The sequence below is a fragment of the Corvus hawaiiensis genome, chromosome 26 (assembly GCF_020740725.1).
Source record: "Corvus hawaiiensis isolate bCorHaw1 chromosome 26, bCorHaw1.pri.cur, whole genome shotgun sequence".
In the NCBI taxonomy this organism is placed as follows: domain Eukaryota; kingdom Metazoa; phylum Chordata; class Aves; order Passeriformes; family Corvidae; genus Corvus; species Corvus hawaiiensis.
Window position 1 is genome coordinate 37,281,356 of NC_063238.1, and position 24,937 is coordinate 37,306,292.

Consider the following 24,937-nt stretch of genomic DNA (forward strand, 5'->3'; position numbering starts at 1 on the left):
GGTTCCAAGTTTTGTTAATGGATGTCAAACCTATCAGCACCATTTCTACTCTCCCATAGTACATACATCCTCAGTTAAGTTCCAGTTTAATTGCTGCCATGAGCAGTAGTAGGATAAGAGGTAAGAGACTAGTGATGTATATTTACAGAGCCCTGTTAATTTCTTTCCAATAGCAGTTAATAACAGAAGATACCAAAATCAGCTGAAAAACATTTACCTTTAGAAAACATATTTGCCTGTGCTTGTGAGTAGATTCTTTTTACGTCAGGAGCTTTATGAGAATCATAGCAGTGAGACAGGTTCATACAGACTGAACTGAATAATCAGAAACCATGATTTTGCAGCCATTGACCGTGTTACTATTTTAAAAACAGTGTGTCTGTCTCCACGAAGACATATTTGGCTAGCAGAGGATGTGTTACCTTTCAGTGAAAGTGTATTAATCCTTTAACTACTAGAAGAAAATTTTCATGCCTGGTAGATACTTTGCATATCTGTTCTCAAGTTAACACACTTCTGCAGCTCATACCATAGTAAGTTTTTTTTTTACTGTACATTTTGCAAATGTGACTGCTAATGATCAAACTTTTTCTTGCTACATGTTTATTTCTTATGCTTGAAATACTTGAATATACAATATATTTTATATCCATATACACTTGCATTGTGTCATTTTTGTCTCCAGCACAAGCTTTTAGATTCGAAGGAAGGTTGGGAATCATGCTGGTGTACCCATCAGAGTGGCTACAAAAGAATCGTGGCTGTAGCATTGTAGCTGTTAGGAAAACATTTGCCAGGTTTTTATGGCTGTATTGGGGAAATAGTGCAAAGCATGTGATTGCAGGAGGCTGTCTGAAGGGAACTCTTCCCTGGATTTCAGTTCAACATTCAGCATTTGATGCAGAAGGGTCTCTTTGTCTGCTGCAAGGCCCACAGCTGCATCAGGTGTTCTTTGCTCACCATTCAACAAAATAAAGTTGCTTCCTTTGCTCCTTCTTTTGCTACCAGCACTGGTAGAAATTACATTTCCCAAAGGTGAAGAATGTCTCCTGTTAACCACATATTAATGTCTTCTTCCAATCAGTTTTGCTTCTGTTGGAATGTTTGCTTCCACATCAGCTACTGCTGTGTTGGTACCTAAAACCAGATAATATCTGCAGTGAGCTTACAGAACAAAACTTTTCTGTTTCACTGGGCCACTCCGTGTTTTTGCATTTTTAGGTGCTCTTACAGACAGAGGATGGTGAACCTGTAGTCCTGGTTTGTAGTAGCTTGTGAAGTTGCTTTGTCCTACAGGCATGGTGCCTGGTTAGAAAAATACTTCATGGGGTAGAGGAAAAGGAACTAATAAGGATTATATATTGACAGATCTGAATCTAGATTCATTTCATGGCTTGAATTTCTGAGCACTGATCATCTAGCTAGAACTAAAAATCAGAGAACCTGAGAATCACAGAATGACCTTAAAGGTCATCTAATTCCAACATTATCCACTAGACCAGCTTTCTCACAGCCCCGTCCAGACTGGCCTTGAACTCTCCCAGGGATGGGGCACTCTTCTCTGGGCAGCCTGTGGCTTATAGAACCACAAAAGCTTCCTCGTAAACTGTAGTACTTTTTTTTTGTATTTAAAACTCCACTTCATTTTGAAAATCATTTTATGTTTTTTGATATAACTGCGTGATTGCCAAGATGAAGAACACTCTGATTTTTGCAATGTGATTGAAATAGGATAATTTAAGTTTAAAATGTTTATTTAGGTCGATAAAACCTAATTCTTTTATGTAGTCTAATGCAGAATTAAAATCTTACCTGATAATATTACTTGTTTTTGTCTAACAGGACTAAGTAAATTTCTGCTTTTCAGTTAACTTAAACTGAAGCATAACTTAATCTAACATAACTAGTAAATGAGTTAAAACACCTGGTGTTTATTGTTGAATGCTGAAATTTTCTTTGTTTTGTTTTAATGTCCTGAACAGTTCCTGAGAGCCCAAACTTCACTAATTTATAATTCCTTGGGCATTGTGCACCTTAAAATAATTTTGGGCATATCTGATTCATCAAAGCAATAGAAATTTCCTCTGAATTTGTCAAGTTATTTTTGAGGACTTCAACACTTCACCCTCAATACTGACATTCCCACAGATTATAATAGTAATTTATATTCAGATTTATAGTTTTCAGGTTTTCTCAATTCTGTTTTTTCTTAATGGCATAGAACTTCTTCTGTCTCTGCATTGTTAGGCAATTAAAGCTTTTGTGTGAGGTACAACTGAAGCTGTTGCCTTACGCTTTGCTGACAGAAAGCTTTCTTGTTTTTATATTGCCTTGTCTATTACAGATTTTTTTGTAGTAGTGATATTATACATAAGTTTGTGAATGAAGTTACATATTCTAATATATTATTTGCTCCAAGTACGGTCATCTTATTGAGGTAATTTGGGAGCTCCACTGCTGAGAATATTTGTTTGGAAATTAAATCACTTGTTATGTTATGTCTCTGAAAGCTTTGTGTGTGTTAGAGTTAAGAAGTAGTAATGCAAATTCTGATGTGAATTTCTCAAAGACTGGAAAGGGCAGAGAGAGAAAAGTTTTGTAAGTAATTCTGATTTCAAAATTTAGTTACCATAGGTTTGGTTTTAAAGCTCAAGTGCTTGGGCTTTGGAAGGATGGCGAGGCTTTATTTTAGAATTGATAATTTGATTTTCATCTTGTGCCAAAGAAATGCTTCCTATGTAAGGATGCCATTGTTGGAATGTCTTTTAACTTCTTCTTTCTTCTAGTTTAAAGTGTTCAGCTTTGTGTGGAGCCATTTCAGAACGAGTCGTGTTGTAGATTTATGCAGTTCATATTTCCTGTCTTGATATTTTGCTTCTTTTTCTACAAATTCTTGTTGCAAGGTGCTTCTAACTAAAAATCTCTGCAACTTTTCTCCTAAGGTTTATTGGCATCCAAAGCTGTTGTTGCAGATGGTGCTGAAAAAAAGGAAGGCAACAAAGAAACAGCTCCAGTCCTGGAGCAGGTATGAAATGGTAGAGTTTGATTCTTTTGCAAAGTTCCCACTGGAGTGTGCCATGGAGATGTAGTACCTACAACATTAAAATTTTCCCCTTCAGATATAACAGGGAACTGAACATTTATCTTATGTTTACATTTCTGGCAGAGCCAGAAGTATGGAATTTAATTGTCTCTAAACAACAGTGTTGACTTGAATTTCAATAATGAGCTTTTGTGTTAGAAAACTGACAGAAAATAAAGTAAAATAAGGTCTCCGTGCAACAAATATGAGGAGACCAGTGTCCCAAGGTCCAGTTTTATAGCTGGAACTACGACTGGCTTAGAAACAGGCCCTTACACAAATTTAATTTGTGTTTGAAACAGGGTTTTTGACATCACATAGAACTTCTTTTAAAAGAAGTTTCTTTTATATTGTAAGAATTTGGTGTTGTAGGCTTGTATGTGTTTTATGAACTGCTCAATGAGCCATACATTTTGCAAGGGTGTGTATTTTAATAAATACAAAAAAGAAACTTTTAAATAATGTTAAGGGTCTGATTTTTAAACCTGCATATTGGCAGGATCTGGAGGCTGCCATTTTGTCTTTGGCTTATTGCACCATGTTCAGGCATTGCTTGACTCTGAGTTGTGCATTATCTTGCATTTAAAAAGGGCTGAATGCCTGAGCATGGGAAAGCAAGCTAAGGGTGAACAGTAGTCTTGATTCAGGACATCTTTGCTTTCCAATTATTTAAATCAGAGCCTTAATGTAGTTTTAATACAGCTTTTTTGTATGCATTTTCATTCTTCTTTAACAGCAGCATTTGAACAAAGTAGCCTTGCCTCCTGCAATTCTTTAACGAGCACTTCTGTTCTTTAGCCCCGGCACACTCTATGAACAGTCCCTACCCCAAACCTGTTTTGGTATTTTGGTTGTACTGGTTCTTTAGAGCTGATATATAATTGCATTGCTCTGGTTTGTCCATTGATGCTGCATTGGATGAGTCAGTGGAACCTGATTTTCTGTTTTTGATGCTGTCACTGTCAGGGCCAGTGGAGCCACTGAGGTGCCGATGCATTGACCGATATTTTGCATAAAGGTTTACAGTGTATTGACATGACATTCCATTTCTCAAATTTTTGCATATTAAAGATGCTATGATTTTCTTGCTACTGTGTGTGATATTTTCAATGTGCAAAAAACTGTGAAATGGCTTACAGCATGTTGTTTTTGGGAGAATCATTACAATGTAAATCTTGCCATGCAGAATCCCATTGCAGTGAATGGGACTTTGTGGTTTACATAGACTGTGTATGCAACAGTATAAACTGCAGTGCATATTTACTATAACCTTTTTGTTATTTCTTAGACTTAGTAACTCGGCTGTTCCTGTTTTATTGATCAGATATAAAAAACAAGATGTCTCTGTCATTGTTTACATGCTAATGGTCTGAAAAACCTCATTTTTTGGAAATACGAGTTAAGCTCCGTTAAAGAGGCATCTAAAATCCCAATTTGTCCTATTCCTTTGCTTCTAACTAAAACCAGAAACCTCACAAACATTTAAATGTTTAACTGTGGGGAGGAAATGTTTTGAGCTTAAAGCTTTTTTCACTAACTTCTTGCCCAAACTCAAATTAAAATGGCCGAGTTATAAACGTCCCCAAAAGGTTTTCCAGTAGCGAAGCTGACATTCCTTAGAGGCTTTGTCTGCTACTGCTATAAAATTGAGTGGCTAAAATATCTTCTAGGTTTTTTTAATAATGTAATTCAGAATACGGTAGAAGTATTCAGGCCAATAGCCGAAAACTGACTCTGTTGATGAAAGTTTTTGTTTATATTTATACATTTTTAGTTTACCGTGGTCTTAAACCCAAAAGCTCAGACGATTAGTTGCAGATACAGTAGTTTATTTAATTGTATTAGGGTATGTCATGTTATATTTCCTTTTGACCAAGACCTGAGTAGATGGATAACATTAATTCATTAAGATTTTTAATGTTAATTTGTCCTGTTAAGAGGTTAAGCACCTTATCAAAATCTTAATTTAATTTTTTTAATCTTGTTTAAATAACTTTGTAATTTGAAAGTAATGGATGCTGTAGTATGTCTTTCACATCTGTGAAGATGAACAATAAAATTGTTTATTTACAAGTTACGACTCTAATTAATTTCTGGTAATACCTCTCATAACCAGCATAGGTATACTCTACAGTTCATGGAATATTTTATTTAAACGAATAAACTGCACTTAGTACATGTGTAATGGAGTTATTCAAGGTAGAGCTGATGTCTGCTGAATGGGATGTTTTGCACCGGATCTTTACAGGATAATCCCAGCGAGCCGTTCATATAGCATTCAGGGGCACCTTTTTACAGACATAGAATGTGCACTTGTGGGGTTTTGTTTTGCTTTTTTTTGTTTTTCCTCCATTGGAACATGGAAAGTTCTAGTGGAAAATAAAATTGCGATTTATAACAAAACTCAACAATACCCTCAAATCACCAGAGATATGATGTTTCTAGTTTGGATAAAGTGGTGCACATGTTCTAGATATACCTCTCTGCTTTGTTAGTTATGGTTTTATTAGATGGTACCATGCTGTACGATGTAACTGGGACAAGAAGGGAGACAGGCCTGAGAAATTATGTTCAGATATTGTAGTTTGCCCTTATTAGGCAAGTTGTAACACATGCACAGTTTTGGTAATGTAGGAAGAACTTCCAGTTAAAAATTTAAAATGCTAATGTCTGTCAATGCATGCTAATGGTCTAAAAATAGCACTATTTGTGTTAAGAAGGATGAAAATTGAGGAATTTGGAGACATGCATTATATGGTGACTTTTTTTCCTTCAAAAACTATTTTAACTCTTCATCTGCTCATTTTCCCCCGACAGTTAGCAATCTATTTAACCCTGTGGTGCTAGAAGTTGTGATTTCTTCATGTTTGCACAAACATATAATGTGGTGAAATCCAGACTCCCAGCACTGAAAGGGGTTGTGTGAGAGTGTGTTGGAAACTTTTCATTGTTTTCAGACATTCCTTAAAGGAGCATTATCAACTTTTTCAGGTTCTCAAAAATACAAATTCCTTGTTAAATATAGTTTTCCTGAGGAACTGCTTTTTTTTTTTTTTTTTTTTTTTTCTCCCCCATCTCTGGTGGGGGAAATGACTGTGTAGGGAAAACTTTGGCAACTTTTTTTAGACCTGCAGTCCTCTGAGGAAGGATTGTTTGCTCATAGCAGTGCCAGAGTTCAAGGAGTGTCTGGATAACACTCCCAGTCGTGATTCAGCAGCAGGCAGTCCTGTGAGGAGCAGGGAGGAGGACTTGGGGATCCTTAGGGGTCCCTTCCAGCATGAAATGCTCTGTGATGTGCATCAGTGTGTGTAGTCTGGCTGGGAACAGATGCCCTCCAGGTTTTACTGGGAGACTGCACTGACAGTGAAGACAAAAGAGAAAACTAAAAATACTTCATTGAATTTTTAAATTGGGAATAGAGGGAAAATGTTTTATTTTCAGGCTTTTTTGTAGGTGTTTCAAATAGTAAGAATTGAGCATTCTGAATACTGAAAACAATTGGTAGTGCTCCTTTAAAAAAAGCAAAATTTAATGTGATGCATTTTAAATAGTTTTCATTTGTACTTAAAATAATGTTGCTTTAATATATGTTTGAGTACTAAAATTGCTTTTAAAAAGAGCAAAATAGAATACAAGAACTACAGCGAAGAAACTGAAATAAAAGTATCAATTTTTTATTATTTATTCAGGAGATTTCACCTAAACCACAAAGTCAGAAAAAAAATGAAGCTGATATTAGCAGTTCTGCCAACATTCAGAAACCTGCACTGTTATCCTCAACTTTGTCTTCAGGAAAGGCTCGCAGCAAGAAATGCAAACAAGAATCTGGAGATTCTTCCGGGTGTATAAAGCCCCCTAAATCACCACTTTCCCCAGAATTAATACAAGTCGAGGATTTGACGCTGGTCTCTCAGCTTCCTTCTTCTGTGATAAATAAAACTAGTGAGCACAGACATTTTAAAAAAAATACCGTAACTACTTATAAGAGATATACAGAAATTTTCTTTGGTTGTAAATGGCTATTGCTTTTAAAAATGAATCTGCTTTAAATAAAATGTCCAAGTGGGAGAATTAGGGGTAGCTCACTATTTAAAAAGTCAAGTCACATAATAAGGCATTTGAATTACTCTACCAGAAGTAATATATTTAAATAATATATTGATATTTATAGAGGCATGGCTTTTAAGGGTTGGCTTTCCCTCTAGCTTAAATCTTCACACTAGCATTAACAGTGATACAGGAAAAATCAAACCTCCCTTCTGAAAAGGGCCTGATTCATTAAAAAGAAAAGACGTACACCTTGGTGTGGACCTTTCCTTCTCTGAGAAACTTCACCTTCAGCAGGCTGACGTTCTGTACCTGTTGGCTGTGGCATTCTTCACCTTATGTGATATTTCCTCCAAACACGATGTGAAAGAGAAGATGGGTTCAAGATCTGTGGTGGAAAAATATAAAAAATTGTGTTTCCTTGTCCCAGAAAAATCCCATGGGTTTTCAGCTTCTTAACATGTGTGACTGATTTGCCAAGTACTAAAATACTGTTTATCAGAAGAATAGGGAAAGCTTTACGCTGCATGCTTGAATACATTGTACTTTGTGAATATTAAGGTATTTCTATAATTTTTTTTTTGAGATTACGTTAGGTTTTTAGAGTTGTTTAGTGTCAGGTTCTTGGCTTAAAGAACATTAAATTATGAGGCCAAAGGTTAAAATAAGTGCAGGTGTCAGTAAGTCAAAAGCTACTTTTTTTTTTTTTTTTTTCCACTTTTAGAGTAGTAGTTGAGGATGGAAGACTCAACCTGCATCATGTGTTCCCCTTGACCTTGATTTTATAGTTTCACTTATAAGTTTCTTTTTAATCTTTGCTCACAGATAACTTTAAATGAGTGGGAAAGGGAGGGGTGCCAATTCAGCCTTCTTCATTTATTCAGTACACATTGGTAAAAATTGTATTTTGTCCCCACAAAATATTAGCAGTCATCCATATTGTAATACGCCTTCCATCCCCACCCCTAGAGCAATGGTAAGTAGCTTTCCTGGAGCATGCTTATATTTTGGATTAAGTTGGACTTCTCTGTAGCAATATTTTTTTAAATAGCTTATTTAAAACTTGGTTACTTAGTAGATTAGATCTTGTTAGTGTGGTCTTTTAATCTTTGGCTTCCACATTTTTTTTACCTCTACTGGAAAGTTGGTTTTGTCATGTCTTTATTTTTAAATCTGTATATCTGACTCTAAAAAGAAAATTTTGTGAAACTGAGTAATATTGGAGAGGTGTAGGGGAGTGTGGGTTTTTTGTTTTTAATGAATCAGGCCTATATTAACCTATATCAATCCTCCTCCCTCCCCTTTCTTTTTTTGTTAAGTGTAAAGTTCTGGAGCCTTCTTATTGTGCCATGCACTGGCAGTGTGCATATGAATTTCAGTTGGGGTATTGATATCAGGTTAGCAGAAGGCAGGAGGTGGGATATAAAATTAAACACTGTTTTTGATTATTTTTTCAAGTTGTATGTTAACACTATCCATGACTTATTAGATCTTTAACTGTGATCATTTGTTCTGTTTATTGTTAAATCCTGTTGCCCCCTTCTATTATAAGTAGCCTACTTCCTGGGTTGTGTGGGGAGGGTTTCTTACTGTAAATACACTGCTTGCCTAAAACAACCACCTTTAGCAGTTGGGAAGTAGGTGCCCTAGTAATTTATAATAAGCAAAACCCAGAACCCTGTGTTGAGCATAAATCTTTCTTTGCTCCTGGTAGTCACAGTTTTGTAATTACTTCTACCAGTTTTGCTGTGACTGCCAGCTTTGCAAGCAAGAGCTACTTAAAGCACTCCCCATCTTTAGATCTCAAATGCTGCGGTAAGATGATGGTGTATCTCTCTGCTTCATGAACATTGAAAGATCTCTTTTTAGGTCCATCACAGCCAGTGAATTCCCCTAGATCCTACAAAAATAGCCAACGGAGAAGAAGATCACAGCGTTTAGCCACTTGCTCCTTGCCTGATGATTCTGTAGAAAAAGTTTCTTCTCCCTCTTCAGTTACTGATGGAAAAGTGTTCTCCATCAGTGGTCAAAACCAACAGTCATCAAAATTGGAGGGTAATGTATCTTAATCTAATAAAGAACTGCCCGAGAGAAATTGAATCATAAAAATTAGACCTTTCGTGGTTTTCAACTAATGGAATATTTTGACTTGCTGTAGCTAAAGCTGTATGCTGTTCCTATGTTATGTAACGCTGCAATCCAGACTTGTTTGTTGGACCCATGTATCTTTTTTAACATGACATTTTTTCTTTTATGTAGTACCTGATGTTGCTCATGTGTCACTTGAGAAGCGTGGACCATGTCTCCCTCTTGATTTAAGCCGTAGTTCGGAAGTTACAGCACCATTATCCACAGAATCCACTTTCCGTAATGAATATCCCAGTAAAGACAAGGAAGATATTCAGATGATTACATATCTTTCTTCCAAAGCAGTAACTGATGGAAGAGTAGCTACAACAGCGTCAGGTAAAGAGATTCAGTATACAACCAGAGAGATTTATAGTTGTAGGGTTAAAATGTGTGTGTATTCAATCCCACAGACAGAGGGGATACTTTTTATTTTCCTTTCTGCACACTCAAAAACCTACCTCTCTTCTGGACTCCATTCATCTGCATATTCTTTGTCTTCACTGGCTTAGAGCTGCATTAGCACTTCTAACACGCTTTAAGGGGAATCTGAGAGTGTGGAATGTAGTAAGCAGTATTTCTTTCAAAAATATTTTTGCTAAAAGTTGTAAAAATAATTAATGAAGTGTTTACTAACATGCTATTTTGTGGCTTCGGCTTTAAAACAGTGGTGTTCTTGAAGACAGTCAGCACTCCTCTGCTTTGCTTCTGTTTGCAGTGGAAATTCTGTCCTCTGCTTGCTACAAGATGTTACTTAAAAATATTTCTGAAAAATCATCAAAAACCTTTATATAGACTTGGTCACCGTCAAAATCAGCACAGAGCCCAGTGCTGCAACTCTGTGCTGCCTCTCCCTTTGTAGCAGTTTATTGTCTACTGTGGTTTATGTGAAACGCTTGGATAGAGGTAACCAAGAGATGTGGGGAAGGATCGGCAGAGTGGTTTGCAGCCCCTGAAAGTGGGATGTTTTTGTCCAGTGTATGCTAGGTGTTCACATAATTTTTTTTATAAATAAGTCTCCTATTTGGGTATCATACCATTTTTAACCGGTTTCCAAGAAGGAATTCTTTTAAAGCCTTTTAAAAAAAATTCTTGTTTTGTTTTGTTTCGTTTCATGAGAAAATTGTTCAGAAAAGTAGGAAGGGGGGAAAAAAATCAAATTATTATACGCTGTTCGGAAAGTTTTTGATAAGTGTGATTGATAGTAAGGGAGGACAGCATGACCTTAAAGGATAGAGTTATGATACTTAAACCATATTTTAGTCTATTAGTCTATGAATCTCTTAAACTAATTTGTCAAAATAAGGGCTATGGGTATCTCTAGTGAGCCACCACTTAAGGTTTTTAAAATATTAAAATTAAAATATTACTTAATTTCTTGAGTGAAACCACGTGACAGTCTTCGTTTGCCCTTGATACATTGCACAGCAGTAGAATAACAGATTCCTGGGGAAATTACTTCTATAGGAGTCCTTTCTATGTCATGTCTCCTGCCACTAAGAGAAGTGCTTTTGGGAGATGTGTATTTGCCCACTCACTGAACAAGATCATAAAAGAAAGCAACAGCTTCCAACAACCATCTGTTTCCTGTTTGGTAAAAGTAATTTCAGTTACTAGGAATTTAACTTCTGGCTTTTCTGATATATTTTCTGGCTCATTTTATTTATACTTGGTAATGCTGGAAGTTGCCTGCTCCTGTAATGGGCCTGACTCGGGGCAGAGTGAGCCAGTTCTAAACCCAGCACTCAGGAGTGCACTTTGGACCTGTTTGTTGAGCTGGGTTTTGGTCTTGGCCACAGCTGAAGCAATAACAGAAAGAATAAATTTCATTTAGAGCCACCTTTATTTAATGACTCAAAATTATGTGACATGTCCACACAGTTTGTGTCAGGGAAAAACATTCCCTGATAAATTGTCTGTCGTTACTACTTGAGTTCATAGTGGGAAGCCAGAAGTGCTTCCAGCCTATACCAGAGGATAGTTTATACTGTATATAAAAAGGCTTAATGAGCCTTTTTTCATATCTATATAATTTTAAGAGTTACAAGCTCTAAAAGAACTGATTTGCCAGCTACATTTTTGTCTTCTGAGTTTTTACCTTCCAGACTCATCTGTTTTGTTCCTAGTTTTCATGTATTACAGTTTTCCTTCATGCAATAAATGGAACTGTGTCTTGAGCTTTCATACTGACTTCTTGTCCAAATGTTAGAAGTTTTCAGTAGTTTGGAGCATCTAGCCCAACAGCTTCTTGGGTATAAGCTTTGTGGCCTGAAAGACTAATCTAAGCAGGTTGATATCTTTAATTCACAGATTTCATAGCAGGTTTTGGAGCTATCTGCCTCTGTCAATGGTATCACTAGGACTCTGTAACTGAAATTCATGTGTTTTGGGTTCATCTCAGTCTTTTAACTCTGGTGAAACATGTTTATCCTTCTCATAATCTTAGAAGAAAAAGAAAAATGTAGATTTAAAGTTCAGGTTTGAAACCTTTGGAGTTAGTTTAGACTATTGAATAAATTTGTTGTGTTCTCTGCTTTAGAAGGCATTGTTTTGCCTTTGAAATAGCACAGGTTCTCAAGTCATGTTCCTGAAGCACACATAATTACACCAAATTCTTGCATGCTTCAGGAAAATTAATAGGATCCACTCTATTTATCAGTACTTTTCTGATTATCTGTTTAAACAATGGCAAGCAAATATATACAGGAGAGGTGCCCAAAGCTTTCCTCATTCCTATCCATTCTTGAGATGATTGAGAAAAGTTAAATTTGTGTTATGCAGAAACATCTAAGTGCAGTTTCATACACTGCACTGTTTACCATTATGTATGCATTGTGACTCTGTACATTACAAATTGAGAACTCTGGTGTAAAATCCAAACTGTTCTGTAACTGACCTGAAAGAACTACTATAAATCTGCATCTGTTTTGTTTCAAAGAGTTTAAATCCACAGTCAGTCAGAATACTTGCAAAACACTGTAGATTTGCCATTCTGAATACATGAACTTCAGGTCTTTCTGTAGTTGTGCTTCTCTTTTAAATTTTTGGTAGTTTTTCTTGGTTTCTGTAACTCTGCACCATTTATGTTAGTTTAACTGTTGTATATTGAGCAGACATAATTTCAGCAAGCAATCTGGGCTTTGAGATTTAAGTAAAAGGAAAATACTGTTACACTTACTAATCTAGCAATATAATATTTGTAATGCTAATATAATTTATTATTGCTAGCTGCTATATCCTATCCTAACGCTTATAGACAATGTTGCTAGTATGGTAACATTAGGTTAACTATATGGGGAAAATCTGCATTTAAGACTAAAAGAAATAAAAACATTGCATACTTTTATATAAATTTCCTTGGTAACAGGTTTACTGCAGCAGGAACAAGAAACAGCTGATGTACAAAATTTTCAGTAAATAATATAGGTCTCTTTTTAAAATCTCTTGCCAGTGTTACTGGGTACTTTACCTTGCTTGTAAGAGGGCTGACCTATGGTTCATCTTGTTACTTGCTCTTGTTACTTTGGGGCTGTTTGTTTTACTCCAACCATCTATTAACAGTCAGAGTTACTCCCTAATTTGAATGCCTGCCATTCTAATCTCTGCCCAGAAGTTCCCAGTTTGGGTTGGTTATGAGGCAAGCAAGAACCTTTTCATGGGCTTATTCTTCCTAAAGACATCATTTTGGGCAGGGTCCGGTATTAATCTGTGATAGACACTTAAAAGTCTGTTTAGGTATAAAATTGATCCTATGCACTGGGAATTTGAAACACTAAATTAAATATGACCAGCATGATTGATATTTCTATCGCAGTAGGATTTAAGTTGTGTATTAATGCAGATGATGATATTTATGATATTACTTGAAACATGGAAAGCCGTGAAATAGAATATCAGTCAACAAAATAAGTTGCTTCAGATTGCTACAATTCATTTGAACTTGATGAATCTCAATTAACAGTAGCACTGCAAGCCCAGCTGTGCTGCTGTACTTGTGGCACAACATCCTGTCCTGTGCCTGTACTTGCATGAGGGGGCTTGTGTCACTTCCCTGTGCCGTAACAGGATGAGTAGCACTGGAAACATGTCATTAACTGGACTGGGAATGCTGTGGTTTGCATTTCTTTTTAATCTGAAATTAGTCTTCTAGTGATAAAATTGATCTTGGAACAGTGACAAAATCAGTAGTTTACCAAGTCCAATCTCTGGTCGTCTTTGTGCTGAGTGTTAACTGCAGACCTCCCACGTTCGCTGTGTGGGAGGTGGCTGGCTAGACTCCTTAAGAGGAATAAAATTGCAATTAAAAGTAGCATTTCAAAAAAAAAGGTAGCATTTCCATAAAGGAACTAATATTTTTCTGGTTGTATTTGTTACTTGCCCTTCCAACTGACTACCTTTGTCTAATTTTGTGGTTATATGTAAAGCATAGTGATTGCACAGTTGAAAAGTAGACTTTTCAAGCCTTAACACTTTATGTAGGATTTGAGAATTTAAGAGTCTTAGTCTAAAATGATTTTCAATGAAGAAAAGTAAAAGCCAAGAATGACATTGCAGTGTATACAGCATTATAGCATTTTTTATTTTCAGATTACTACAGAAAGGCAGTTTGGAGAGTTCTGACAGCAAGATGCGTATTTGCTTGACAGGAGCAGATTTCTGCCCAATATAAGTGTTCCCTCAAACAGTTATTGATTACTTTGTCAAATGTGCTTGAATATTATTGAGATCCTGAAATTTGTTTTGTTGTGGCTGTTGGTATTAAAACATATTTGGATATCAGGTCAGGGTTTCTTCTCAATAATAAAGTTTAAATACTAATTCATCTAATGTTGAGACTAAATTTCCCTTGAGGTTGTTTGGATGGAGTGTTCTCACATCTTTTCATCAAAATAGCAGTGACCTAACTGAATTACGTGCATTTGGGTGATCCTTTTGCACTCTTTTTGGAAATGAGACAAGACGTTGATAGCATGATGATGTGGGAAAGTGTCACTTTTTTCTTTTACTAATGTGCTAAAATAAACTTATTGCTCTACAGATGGCAGAGCAGTTCAGTCCTGTAACAGAGACAAATGGTAATTAGGAAACCCAAGAAAGGAGTAATTTGGATAGTGTTTTGTGTCAATGATAAGTACTCCAGCAAGCTAAATGCACTTGAAATACAGACAAAGGCAAGAGCCTGAATTAGTCTTAAAAGGATTATGGTCTTAGGTGAGATGGTTGATTTGAGGCAGTGGAAAGACTCAGGTAGCCCCAGCCATGGTGATGCAGCTCGTGGCATGTGGCAGGAGCCAGCACCAGAACTGAGCAGCTGCTGCTGCCTGGATTGCATGGTCCAGAGCTGTCCTGCAGCTGGGGACACCTGGCATTTCAAAGTGCTGTGTGGTGTGAGACGGGATGCACCACTTTCTATTGCTCTTGCTGGCCCTGTGGCTTTCTGACTGGTGGCATTTTGGTTGTGTTCCCAGGAAGGCTGGTAGGAGTGGGAGTGGGTGTTGTGTGAGCTGTGCTGTATCCCAGTAGAATTTGGTTGGTCTCTCCTAGTCGGGAAGGCCACTGTACAGGGTCAGCCCTGAAGTGTTGTCTTTTCCCCAGAATCTTTTTATGACTGATGAATTTTCTAAATTATCTTAGTGCTGCTTAGTGCATTCTCAGCTCCATATTTTGTCTTGTTGAATATCTTGACCAGTAGCAGGTATTTTTCAGGATTTTTTTTTTAATTTTTTTTTATTTTTACATGGTAATGCTTTTGTTGGGCTGTTCTGAGAGACACCGAAGTTAACTTGTGCCTCCAGGTGTTTACAGCTGGCATGGAAAAACGTGAACCCCTTATGACTTCACAGAGCTGCATTTTTGTACAGTATGTCCTTGGCGTGGTCCTAAAATGTCCTCAAGGGTCTGATAAAAATTAGGCTTTCCTGATTACACCTAGATGAAACTTGAAGCTCTCACAATATTGATGGACACAGTAATAGAGAGTTTTGAATTACCTCAGTAATGTTCTTTATAAATAACTTTTATTTTAGTTCGATTATTTTAAAATTATTATAAATATTAGCAGTGAAAATTATAATTTCAGTTTTGTTTTGTTTTCAGTTTGTTACTTCCTAACTTGCATCAGATAAAAAGCTAAAAAAACAGCTACATATTTCACTGAATAAACTTTTCTAAGTAGTACAAGATAGAAATTATCAGTATATGATGCTGAATTCTGACAAATCACAGTACTTTTGCAAATAATTCAAATGTGGATTAATGAAAGTGAGTTATTTTAAGTATTAAAATCAATGAAAAATTCAATTACCAGAAATGTTTTATACGTAGGATTAAAAATGTTGTACCAGAGCTTAATTTTTCTGTAAACATAATGGAGCATTAACTTAAATGATACTGACAGTGTCATCACCTTTAGCTGTTACTCTTGTGGGTTTCTATTACAGTGAAATACAGGAAACAAAAAGGCTTAGAAGTGTCAGCAAAAGCACATTTTAACCAGTACAGGCAGTTTAAAAGCGAGTGCAAATTCCAAAACATAGGAAGAAACTTTCTGTGGCATGTATTGTCTTGTATGTAAGACTAAGATCTAGACATTCATATGCAGTAATTATCTGATAAGTGTGATGATGATATGACCAATATTGACATTTCAGTGATCTGACCCAGCCCTGGCTGGCTGCAATCCTTATGGAATGCCGAGTAAATCCATCTTCTTGTTTTCAGCACCCTCGTCCCATGTACATGCCTTGCATCTGGAAATGCCTTTAACCAGTAGTCTCAAGTTACCCAAAGGGAATAGTAAAAAAAAGAGGTCTTCCACATCAGTGAGCTCTGAAGGGACAGAGACACAGTGCTCTGTGCCCATAAAGGAGAAATGTTTTGAGAGTCTGAAGGAGAAAATATTAAAGAACATGATTGAGAAGGACAAGCATTCAGAAGTTGGTAAACTACAATACTTTTTGTTTCCAGTGCTTTAGACAATAAAAATAATTGTAAAATGACATGAAAAATAATTGTATTGTTTGTATGTTTCTTGTTACTGTGTGCCATTAGGATTTTTTACAGTCTAATGAATTTTACAAGAAAGTAGGTCATCAGCCAGACATTGGCCTTATGGCATATATTCTTCAATTTGCAGGTGCAGCTAGAATGGAAAGAAAAGGAAAACTGGAAGAGAAAAGTTCTTCAACATATGGTACATAGAGAGCAATATTATTTTTAGGAAAAAAAGAAAAATTCTCTAACACTTAATGTCTCTGAAGAGCAGATGTAAAAGCATAAAATATTTCCTGGGCCCAGCTGCACTTTTTGTTTGTTAAGGTCTTACAAAAAGTTTTTGTGTATATGACAGGTTTGTTATAGAAGAATAATTTGTAAGATAAAATGAAAGTGCCCATAGCAAGGATTTTGAGGGATCCTAAAGTACTTATAAGCCCACTGCCTCTGGTTTTTCATTTGAATGAGGTTTTTTTAGTAGAATGAATACTGGCTGTTTCATTGTACTGTCAGACTTGAGATGGGAAGAGCAAACAAGGTTTACTAGCAAAACATTTGTCAATTTATGAAATAAAATATAAATTGAAGAGGACTCTGGTTTTATCCTGTGTTCAAAATAAATTATTAGAGACTGGCAAGAATTCAGAAGTGATTCTGCCTCGTTTTTTCAGGAGGTAAAAGTTTTGTCTCTGTGTTCCTCAAGAAGATAAGACTGATCCAATTTGTGTGCAGAAAACAATCCTGACTTCAAGGCTTATTTTTTGTAGCAAGTTAATTTCCTTATTCTTTGTCTCCTACTGATAACTTAAGAAATAGAGTGAAAATGTGGGATGTATTTTGTCTGGGGAGAATTAACAGGATAAAAATAATTTTTCAGAGTCAAAGTACTTGTCCTCATGTGTATACCAACAGTGGTTAAAAGTGAACTGCAGCGTAAAAAATGTGTCAAATTCTAGTCAGAATCAGTTTTCTATGAGGATGCCACTGTATAGTGCAGGGTGCTGACAGCAGCAGCAGATTTGTGATACTGAAATTTCCTTCAAGTGTCTTTCTGTAGGCCTAATACGTGGATTTAGGATAATGTAGCCTTTATAATTGGGAATTTTGCACTTGTGAAAGCTTTTTCTCTTGCCCAAATCTTTTTGTTATAAACTGTAAGTAAAATAGAAGTTACAAGCTATTTATATGATACTACATATTTTGTGTACTTTGCTGTATTTTTTTCTGCTATGATGTCTTACTTTGAAATACTTAAAATTATACTATTTGTCAAATGAGATTTCTTTGAACTGTTATATCAACTATTAATAAGAGATGTGCCAAAGATATCAAGTAAATTAACTGAATCATTTTGATCTGACTAGACAACTAGAGCACTTGATTTTGAATGCCTTGTTTAGTTTAAGCTGCTTTAAATTGTTTAATTTTTATTTCAGCTAAAAAGAAAGAAAAAGAAAAGGAGAAAAAGGAGAAGAAGGAAAAAGATCATAAACCAAAGCAGAAAAAGAAGAAGAAAAAAAAGAAGAAATCAAAACAGCATGGTAAGTTCCATTTATATTTTTTTAAAGTAACTGAAACCGCCCAGTATATTTCTAGCATTAGATAGTAAAACTTGTTTGTAAACAATATGAATGTAAAATTTCAGACATGTCCAAGAGTAAGTTTTAGTGTTAAATATGAAAAGGACACTTGGGTCTGTGACTTCTCTTTTTCTTGTATTTCTAGCCTGTCTCTATGTGATAGACATACATATTTCATAGATGTTTTTTCTTCCTCAAAAATATATGCTTGTTGTTTTCATCTCCTTAAATTCTTTGTTTGAAGCTCTGTATACGTGTCCTATATATTTTGCTTGGACATTAAAATTATTCTAGTATCTAGTTTGTTGCTGAATTTCAGTGGTTTACTGTATGCAATGCACCCCCTCTTTAACAGTTAATCCTTAACAGCTGAGGTTGGCATCTCTGTTGTAACAGCCTTGTCTATTGCCTTGACAAATGTTTTTTGTCAAGGATTATTTGTTTCTCTGTCCAAGATTTGTGCTCTAACATGAAAATGCTTCCAGATCATGCAGTTCTTGAGTGTGAATTGCAATATTGTAGGTTTTGTGTGCCTCACCGTCTTTATACTGGAGTAATATAATTTTATGCTATAAACTTCAATTGCTTATTTTACCTAAAAATCATTGGGAGCTTCTTACTTGCACTGGGAAGGCATCTAAGTATTTACAAGAAGATGCTGATAAGGTGCTAGGTATGTGCCCAGTATTGTTCTTTGGTTTTGTCTTCTTGTGGTTATAAGGTGGTTTGTTGTGGGCTGGGGATTTTTGTGGTTTTTTGTGGGTTTTTTTTGGTTTTTTGGCTTGTTGTTTTTTGGGCGTTTTTTGTTTTGTTTTTTGGATTTTTTTGCTTTTTTCTGTTGTTGTTGTTTTTTATCTCATCTTTTTATTCCTTTGGTGTTTTTACCAGCTTGTCTTGAAACTTAGAAGCTTGGCAGAGGTATCATATTTAGGTTCCAATTTCTAGGGGTCTTACCCAGTGTTTGTAAATATGAGAAGAAAATATGCCTAATGCCTCAACAAATAGAAATCTTAAATCCAGATGCAAAAGGCAGAGTGAGTAAAAATTGAGTATTTTATTCTTTGCAAATTCATCTTGTGAAAATCTGGGTTTAGCAAGGCAGAGGTATTCAATATGGATTATTTTTTAACTGGGGAAGAAATGAAAATACTCTGGTGGATTCTGACTCCAGTGTCTGACCCTGAAAAAGCTGATCTGTCAAAAGAAGCAGCACTCTCTCTCCAGGACTATCCACTCCAGGTGTGGATAGATGTGTAAGGGTGTGAGGCATGCTCCTTTTGTTTGAAATCAAATTGAGGCATCTTGGGGAAGAAGACGGAATGGGTACGTTGGGTGTCCCAGGTAAGTTTTGCACAAGGCTTTAAGACAAACCAACAAACCCCAACAAAAACTGTTTTTTGTGCTCCAAGTGTGTGTATGATTTACTGACTGTATAAAACCTATGTGTAGCAGAAGGTAGGTAACAGCTGGTTTTTATGCTGCTCTGTTGCAGTGAGGTTGAAAGCCATCCAGCATGAAGTACAGCTGCTCCTTGGGTTGACTACAGTGAATACACTTGGGAAATGCTGGAGATAGTGTGCATTGGACAGAGACAGTAAAGGGAAAATTGACTTCATGGAAGGTTATCTAGGAGAGGATATTGTGGAACCCATAGCAGGAAAACTGTAGTTACAGGTGAAAGCAGGAATACTTCCTACAGAAGGATCAAAGTGCAGTAATCTGATTACTTGCTTGTATTTGAAGTATTAAGTTTGATACTCATAATTACTCATAATTACTGATTAAAGCCATGGGCATGCTCAGGGTCCAGAGGAAGGCCACAATGATGATCAGAGGGCTGGAGCACCTCCCCTATGAGAAGATGCTGAGAGCCTGTTTAGCCTAGAAAAGGCTGGGGGAAGACCTTGTAGTAGCCTCCTAGTACTTACAGGAGACCTACAGGAAGGATGGGGAGGGACTCTTTAAAGGGAGTGTAGTGATAGGGCAAGGGGTAACAGTTTTAAACTGAAAGAGGGTAGATTTAGGTTAGATATTCGGAAGAAATTCTTTTCTGAGGGGATGGTGAGCCACCAGAACAGATTGCCCAGAGCAGTTGTGGATGTCCCATCCCTGGAAGTGTTGAAGGCCAGGTTGGATAGGCCTCTGAAAAACCCGGTCTACTGGAAGGTGTCCCCTCCCCATGGCAGGGGGCGTGGAACAAAATGATCTTTTAGGACCCTTCCAAGCCTAACTATTCAATGATTTGCAATTACATGGCTTTCCTAGGACAGTCTCTCCAGTCATTATGATTAGGGACAGGGTTGCAAATATGTTTCTTGAGACTGTTGAAAATAGTTTGTATTAGAGGAAAAGATATGATGCTGTTATCAATATAAATGTCAGTACCACTGTATGACCAGCAGGCAGAAGCACATGGTGTTGTCTATGCTTGTGTGTGTGTTACAACAGCCTCATCCTGCTCCTTTCTCTGGCTGAGCAGGAAGATAATACAGAGGTGTATAAGTGGGGATCTCTGCAACAGGTGGGCTCAGACACTGGCTACCAGTAGCTCCTCTGAATCCCAGTCTTTCCAGTTTCTGGTGCCTGCAGATACAAGCTCAGGGGGCAGCAGCCCCACTGCAGTACAGACAGTCTCACTTCCGTGCGCATTCTCTCACACTCCCAGCACTGGCCAGGACTCCCCAGGTCCCCAGAGCCCCCCCACCCCAGCTCTCCTGCTTAGAGAGGCACTTCCACCCAGAGCTCGCCCTTGCAGACCCACTGACCCCTTGCTCTCAGGCCATTTCACCTGCTCATTAGCTGGTCCAGCTTGATCCATGCAAGCAGTCAGACACTTGGATGGCTGCAGGTGCTGTAGCATGAGCTCTTGGGCCTCTGTGACCAGAGATCCCTGGCATGGGGCTGGCACTGCAGTCACTGCAGTCTGAGTGCTGGCACCACAGATACACGGACCTTTCGACCTGCAGTGCCACTCCATTTGCTGGCACACGGACCATGTACACACCTGAACCCTGAATGGAGAGCTCCTCCCCAGTGTAAGAGATGGAAATGAGATTTAATAAGAATCACAGAATAGCTGAGGTTGGAAGTGGAGGTGCAGTGGTCCAACCCCCTTGTCCTGGTGCTGGTTGCCCGGGATTATGTCCAGACAACTTTTCAATGGCTCCGAGGAGAAAAACGTACAACCTTTGCCATCACAGACTGGATGCAGGGCATGGCCAGATGGGTGTACTGACCACAAAACTATTAATGCATAACTGGCCTTTTGTATCCTGTTACTCCCTCGTTCTCCCTGTAACTGCTCTTCCCCAAATCTCTTCAGTCCATCCATTTTCCCCACCTTTATTTTCTTCCCTGGACATTTCATAGTAAGTCATTTGCAAACCCAAAATGATTTTGCCCCACATCCCATAGTGTCCCCCACTGGCAGCCCACTGGGCCGCAACTGCCCTTAGTCCAGAAGATGATCCAGAGAGCTGCTGTGGGTAACAGATCGTGAGGGGTTTCATGCATGGATAATGGAGGTGATGGCACTGCTGGGAGAGTCTGAGAGGGGCCTGGCCAGGGTGTGTTTGTTGTTTGCCTGCTCATCCTCTTCCTTTGGGGCTGTGTGTATGTACCCTCCTGGGATGCTCCCTAGCCCATTCCTGGACCTTTTGGCCCATTGATGTCTCCTGGGATGGGCCTGGGAAGATCCAAAGGCAATTTTCTTTGGGCTCCCTGTGCTCCTCTGCAGGGGTGCAGACAAGCTTTTATAACTTAAACTGACAGGGTCATCTGTGGTTGCTTCTAAGTAGCAATGCTGGTAGTGCTGCAAGCAGACCTAAGGCAAAAGAGAGAGTCACCAGCAGCATCTCTAAGGATAGCAGATGGTGCAGGATGAATATGTTTCTTACTGGAAATTTTTTAATAAAATGTTACGAAGAGCTTTTGCCATTTCTTATTTACAGTTTCATGATCCTGATACCTCAGCATTGATATTCTTTACTTGTCAACATAATGCTGCGGTATAATCTATACACAATATTCTTTTGGGGTTTTTTGTCATGAATTTTACTTTTGTAAGAGCGACTTCTTTTCTTTTAACTTTTCAGATTATTCGGATTATGAAGACAGTTCTGTTGAATTCCTGGACAGGTGCTCCTCTCCCTTAACGCGGTCCTCGGGCAGCTCTCTGACTTTGCGCAGCATGTTCTCAGAGAAGAACACTTCATACCAGTATCCAAGAGCTATCCTGTCCGTTGACCTTAGTGGAGAAAGTAGGTTGAATGAACAGCAAATTACAATTTATACGTTTAATTTGTTAAGAAAGAGAATTTTAAAGGAAATAATTTGGTTTATGTTTGGGATTGTAGCCATAAATACAGTGACTGATTTATCCTTCATCTATTTAAATCAAAATGCTTACACTCCTTAAGCTGTTCTACCTTGTACTTGCTTTGGTTAAGTGTTGCTACTCTGCATCTGAGGAGAGCACGTTAAAGGGACTTTGCAGAATTCATCTAGAAATCTCATATACCAGCAGTGTGTTTGAGAGCGATTTTTTTGCTAATGCAGATTAAGATTTTTAACTGTCGAAACTCCCTGTATTTCTGTGAATTATTGTGTCTCTTCACACACAGTTTCACATGTATTTATTTTTATTAGACCTTTCAGATGTGGAGTTCTTGGATGATTCTTCCACAGAGAGTTTGTTACTTAGTGGTGATGAATACAATCAGGATTTTGATTCAACTAACTTTGAAGAGTCTCAGGATGAAGATGATGCTCTCAATGAAATTGTTAGATGCATTTGTGAACTTGATGAAGAAAATGGCTTTATGATTCAGGTAAAGAAGTTTGGTGTGTGGAGTTATATTTTCCGTGTGTTTTGCTTGTGAAGGTGCCCTTTTGATGTGTCACAGACTGAAATTATGTAGAGAGCTGTACATAAGTGAACAAGAACAAAATATTTCTTTGTTCTGCGCTTGGTTTGCCTCTGTTCAGTGGATGCAGAGCTGTTGCTCTAGGATGGAGTTTCTCTAGCAATTTGATACGTAGGACAAATTTGTAAGGAAAGGTAACCTTTCTTTAAAGTCAGCTGATAAATTTGGAATAAAGTATCCTTTGCCACAAACCATTGCTTCTGTTCCCCAGACCATCCTGATTATACGAGCCCTTCTGGTTTGGCTCTTGTGCTTTGCAGTACCACTTATAGAAACCTCTCTGCTCACTGTAAATGTCCCTCTGTGTGCAACATGTCTCCCGTGCAGACACTAAATACTGTCAGTACTGTGATGTGTGTTTCATCTTTAGAATAGCACTTCTCTCACACTGGGTATTAGTACCAGGTTTTAGAAACTGCTGAGAATTTACATCTTAAGTTGGTATAAATAAAATGGAAGAAGAGTATACCATGTCTGCACAGCATTCAGGTGTTGATGGATTGCAACTCCTGCTGCTTATTTCTTTGTACTCCAATGAAGAGACCATTTCCCATCCATGAGTAATTTCAAGTCTTTTTTGTCAAGGAGTTTATAATGCAGTGATTAAATCAGATGCAGAAAGCAGTAAGGAAGAACTCAGTTGCCAATAATTTAAAAAGGTCATGAACTTCCTGTGGTTTTTACCCCCATTCAAAAAACAGGTTTGTATTCAACTATTACTGTGGTACAGTTCCTGTTGACAGTATGGAGGCTTTTAGTCAAGATTTAAAGGAAACAAGTAGGGCTGTCGTGTTAGTGGACTTAACTCTTCTGGAACTGACAGAGCCCTGGCAGTGGAAGGCACACAGGGTCTCTCTGGGAGCAGGTTGAATTGCAGTGCTGTGTTGGAGGAACTGAGCAGGAGTTTGGCTGTGGTAACAATGTGGAAAAATGGACTGGTGTGGCAATCTTTGGAGACACAAGAGAATGATATTGTAGCTGTAGTGACAGGAGGAAAGGTGGCTTTGGTGTTTTAAACAGGTTGATGCTCGAAGGCATGTCAAAGCAAAGAGGGGAGATTTTCAGCAGTGAGCCAACAGGTATTTAAAACACTGGCAAGCACAGAGTTGAGAAAGGGAAACATCTTTTTAAGAGGTAGTTTCCTGCCTGTTTTTGAAGTCTAATGGCCTGATTTTTCCTCTTCATGCTTGTCTCACTGAGAGCAACCAGTTTGCTGTTTCTAGGCTCTCATGTCTTACCACTTCTATTTTGCTCTCCTGTTCTCTTGTTTCTCCTCTTTCATTTTCTCTTCATTTTCTTTTTCTTTTAGATTTTCCATTGGTGCGATATTAAAAGCACATCTTTCTAGCGCACTGGAGAGATGCTTTGTAAATATAAATAATTAAACTGAAGAGTTTTCTACTTTTCACTGTTATGCTGTAATGTATTACATTATCTTTCTACTTTACTATAATATTATACTCCTGTCTTATGTTTCAGTACTAAATATGTAGGTGCTAAAATACTGAATGTTGTAATAAAATTCTATTAAATAATACATCTTCAGTTTCTTTTTTTTTTTTTTTCTCCAGTCTGGAGTTTGTGGTTGAGGTAACTTTCAGATCTAGAGCTCTTTTTTTTTAGCTTGATGTCTTTGTCTACCCAAGCACAAATTGCCCAACTAAAATAATCTTGCTCAAACCAGCTATTTAAATTAAACTGCTGTTCTCTGGATTTTGATGATACAAGAAGTAGCTTCTGAGTTTTTGCATCTGCTTGTCTCAGTTTTAGTTTTTGCTTTTGTTGTTTTTTTTCTGATGTCAGTGTGAAGAATGCTTGTGTTGGCAGCACAGTGTATGCATGGGACTGTTGGAGGACAGCATTCCAGAGCAGTACATCTGTTACATCTGCAGAGATCCACCAGGTATGGATAAAACACCTTTATCTTCAGCCCTTCTTGGGATTTTTGAGCAGATATGTTATGAATTTGCTTAAATTGTTCAAGCTTTGTCTGTTCTGTGTTACTTGTAAAGCTTCTTTGGGGCAAGTGATTCTAAGTTTGGCTCTGAGCAGAAACTTACTTTTGTGTTAGTAACATCATGGTCAGCTGTGCTAAATCTTACCCATAAACTCAGTTACCATTGTTTTACTTGTTGAAACTTAATTCCCCCCAAACCTTAGCACTTTTCTGTGTTGGTATAGTC

At 37.5% G+C, this 24,937-nt stretch overlaps 1 protein-coding gene across 5 annotated transcripts in view; it reads left to right on the top strand.

Moving 5' to 3' along the window:
* The window catches only part of PHF20L1 (PHD finger protein 20 like 1), a 56,681-nt gene that overhangs the window by 18,613 nt on the left and 13,131 nt on the right, over positions 1-24,937 (top strand). For 3 of the 5 annotated variants that reach the window (XM_048329101.1, XM_048329103.1, XM_048329102.1), the window contains 8 exons: positions 2,943-3,025; positions 6,772-7,024; positions 8,999-9,184; positions 9,389-9,595; positions 17,686-17,790; positions 21,924-22,088; positions 22,477-22,658; positions 24,558-24,657. In XM_048329101.1, the coding sequence (XP_048185058.1) occupies positions 2,943-3,025; positions 6,772-7,024; positions 8,999-9,184; positions 9,389-9,595; positions 17,686-17,790; positions 21,924-22,088; positions 22,477-22,658; positions 24,558-24,657 (1,281 nt within the window). Of the gene's footprint in view, positions 1-2,942; positions 5,156-6,771; positions 7,025-8,998; positions 9,185-9,388; positions 9,596-15,976; positions 16,196-16,391; positions 16,449-17,655; positions 17,791-21,923; positions 22,089-22,476; positions 22,659-24,557; positions 24,658-24,937 lie in introns of those variants that run through there. The other 2 variants (XM_048329104.1, XM_048329105.1) reach the window with 2 other exon arrangements.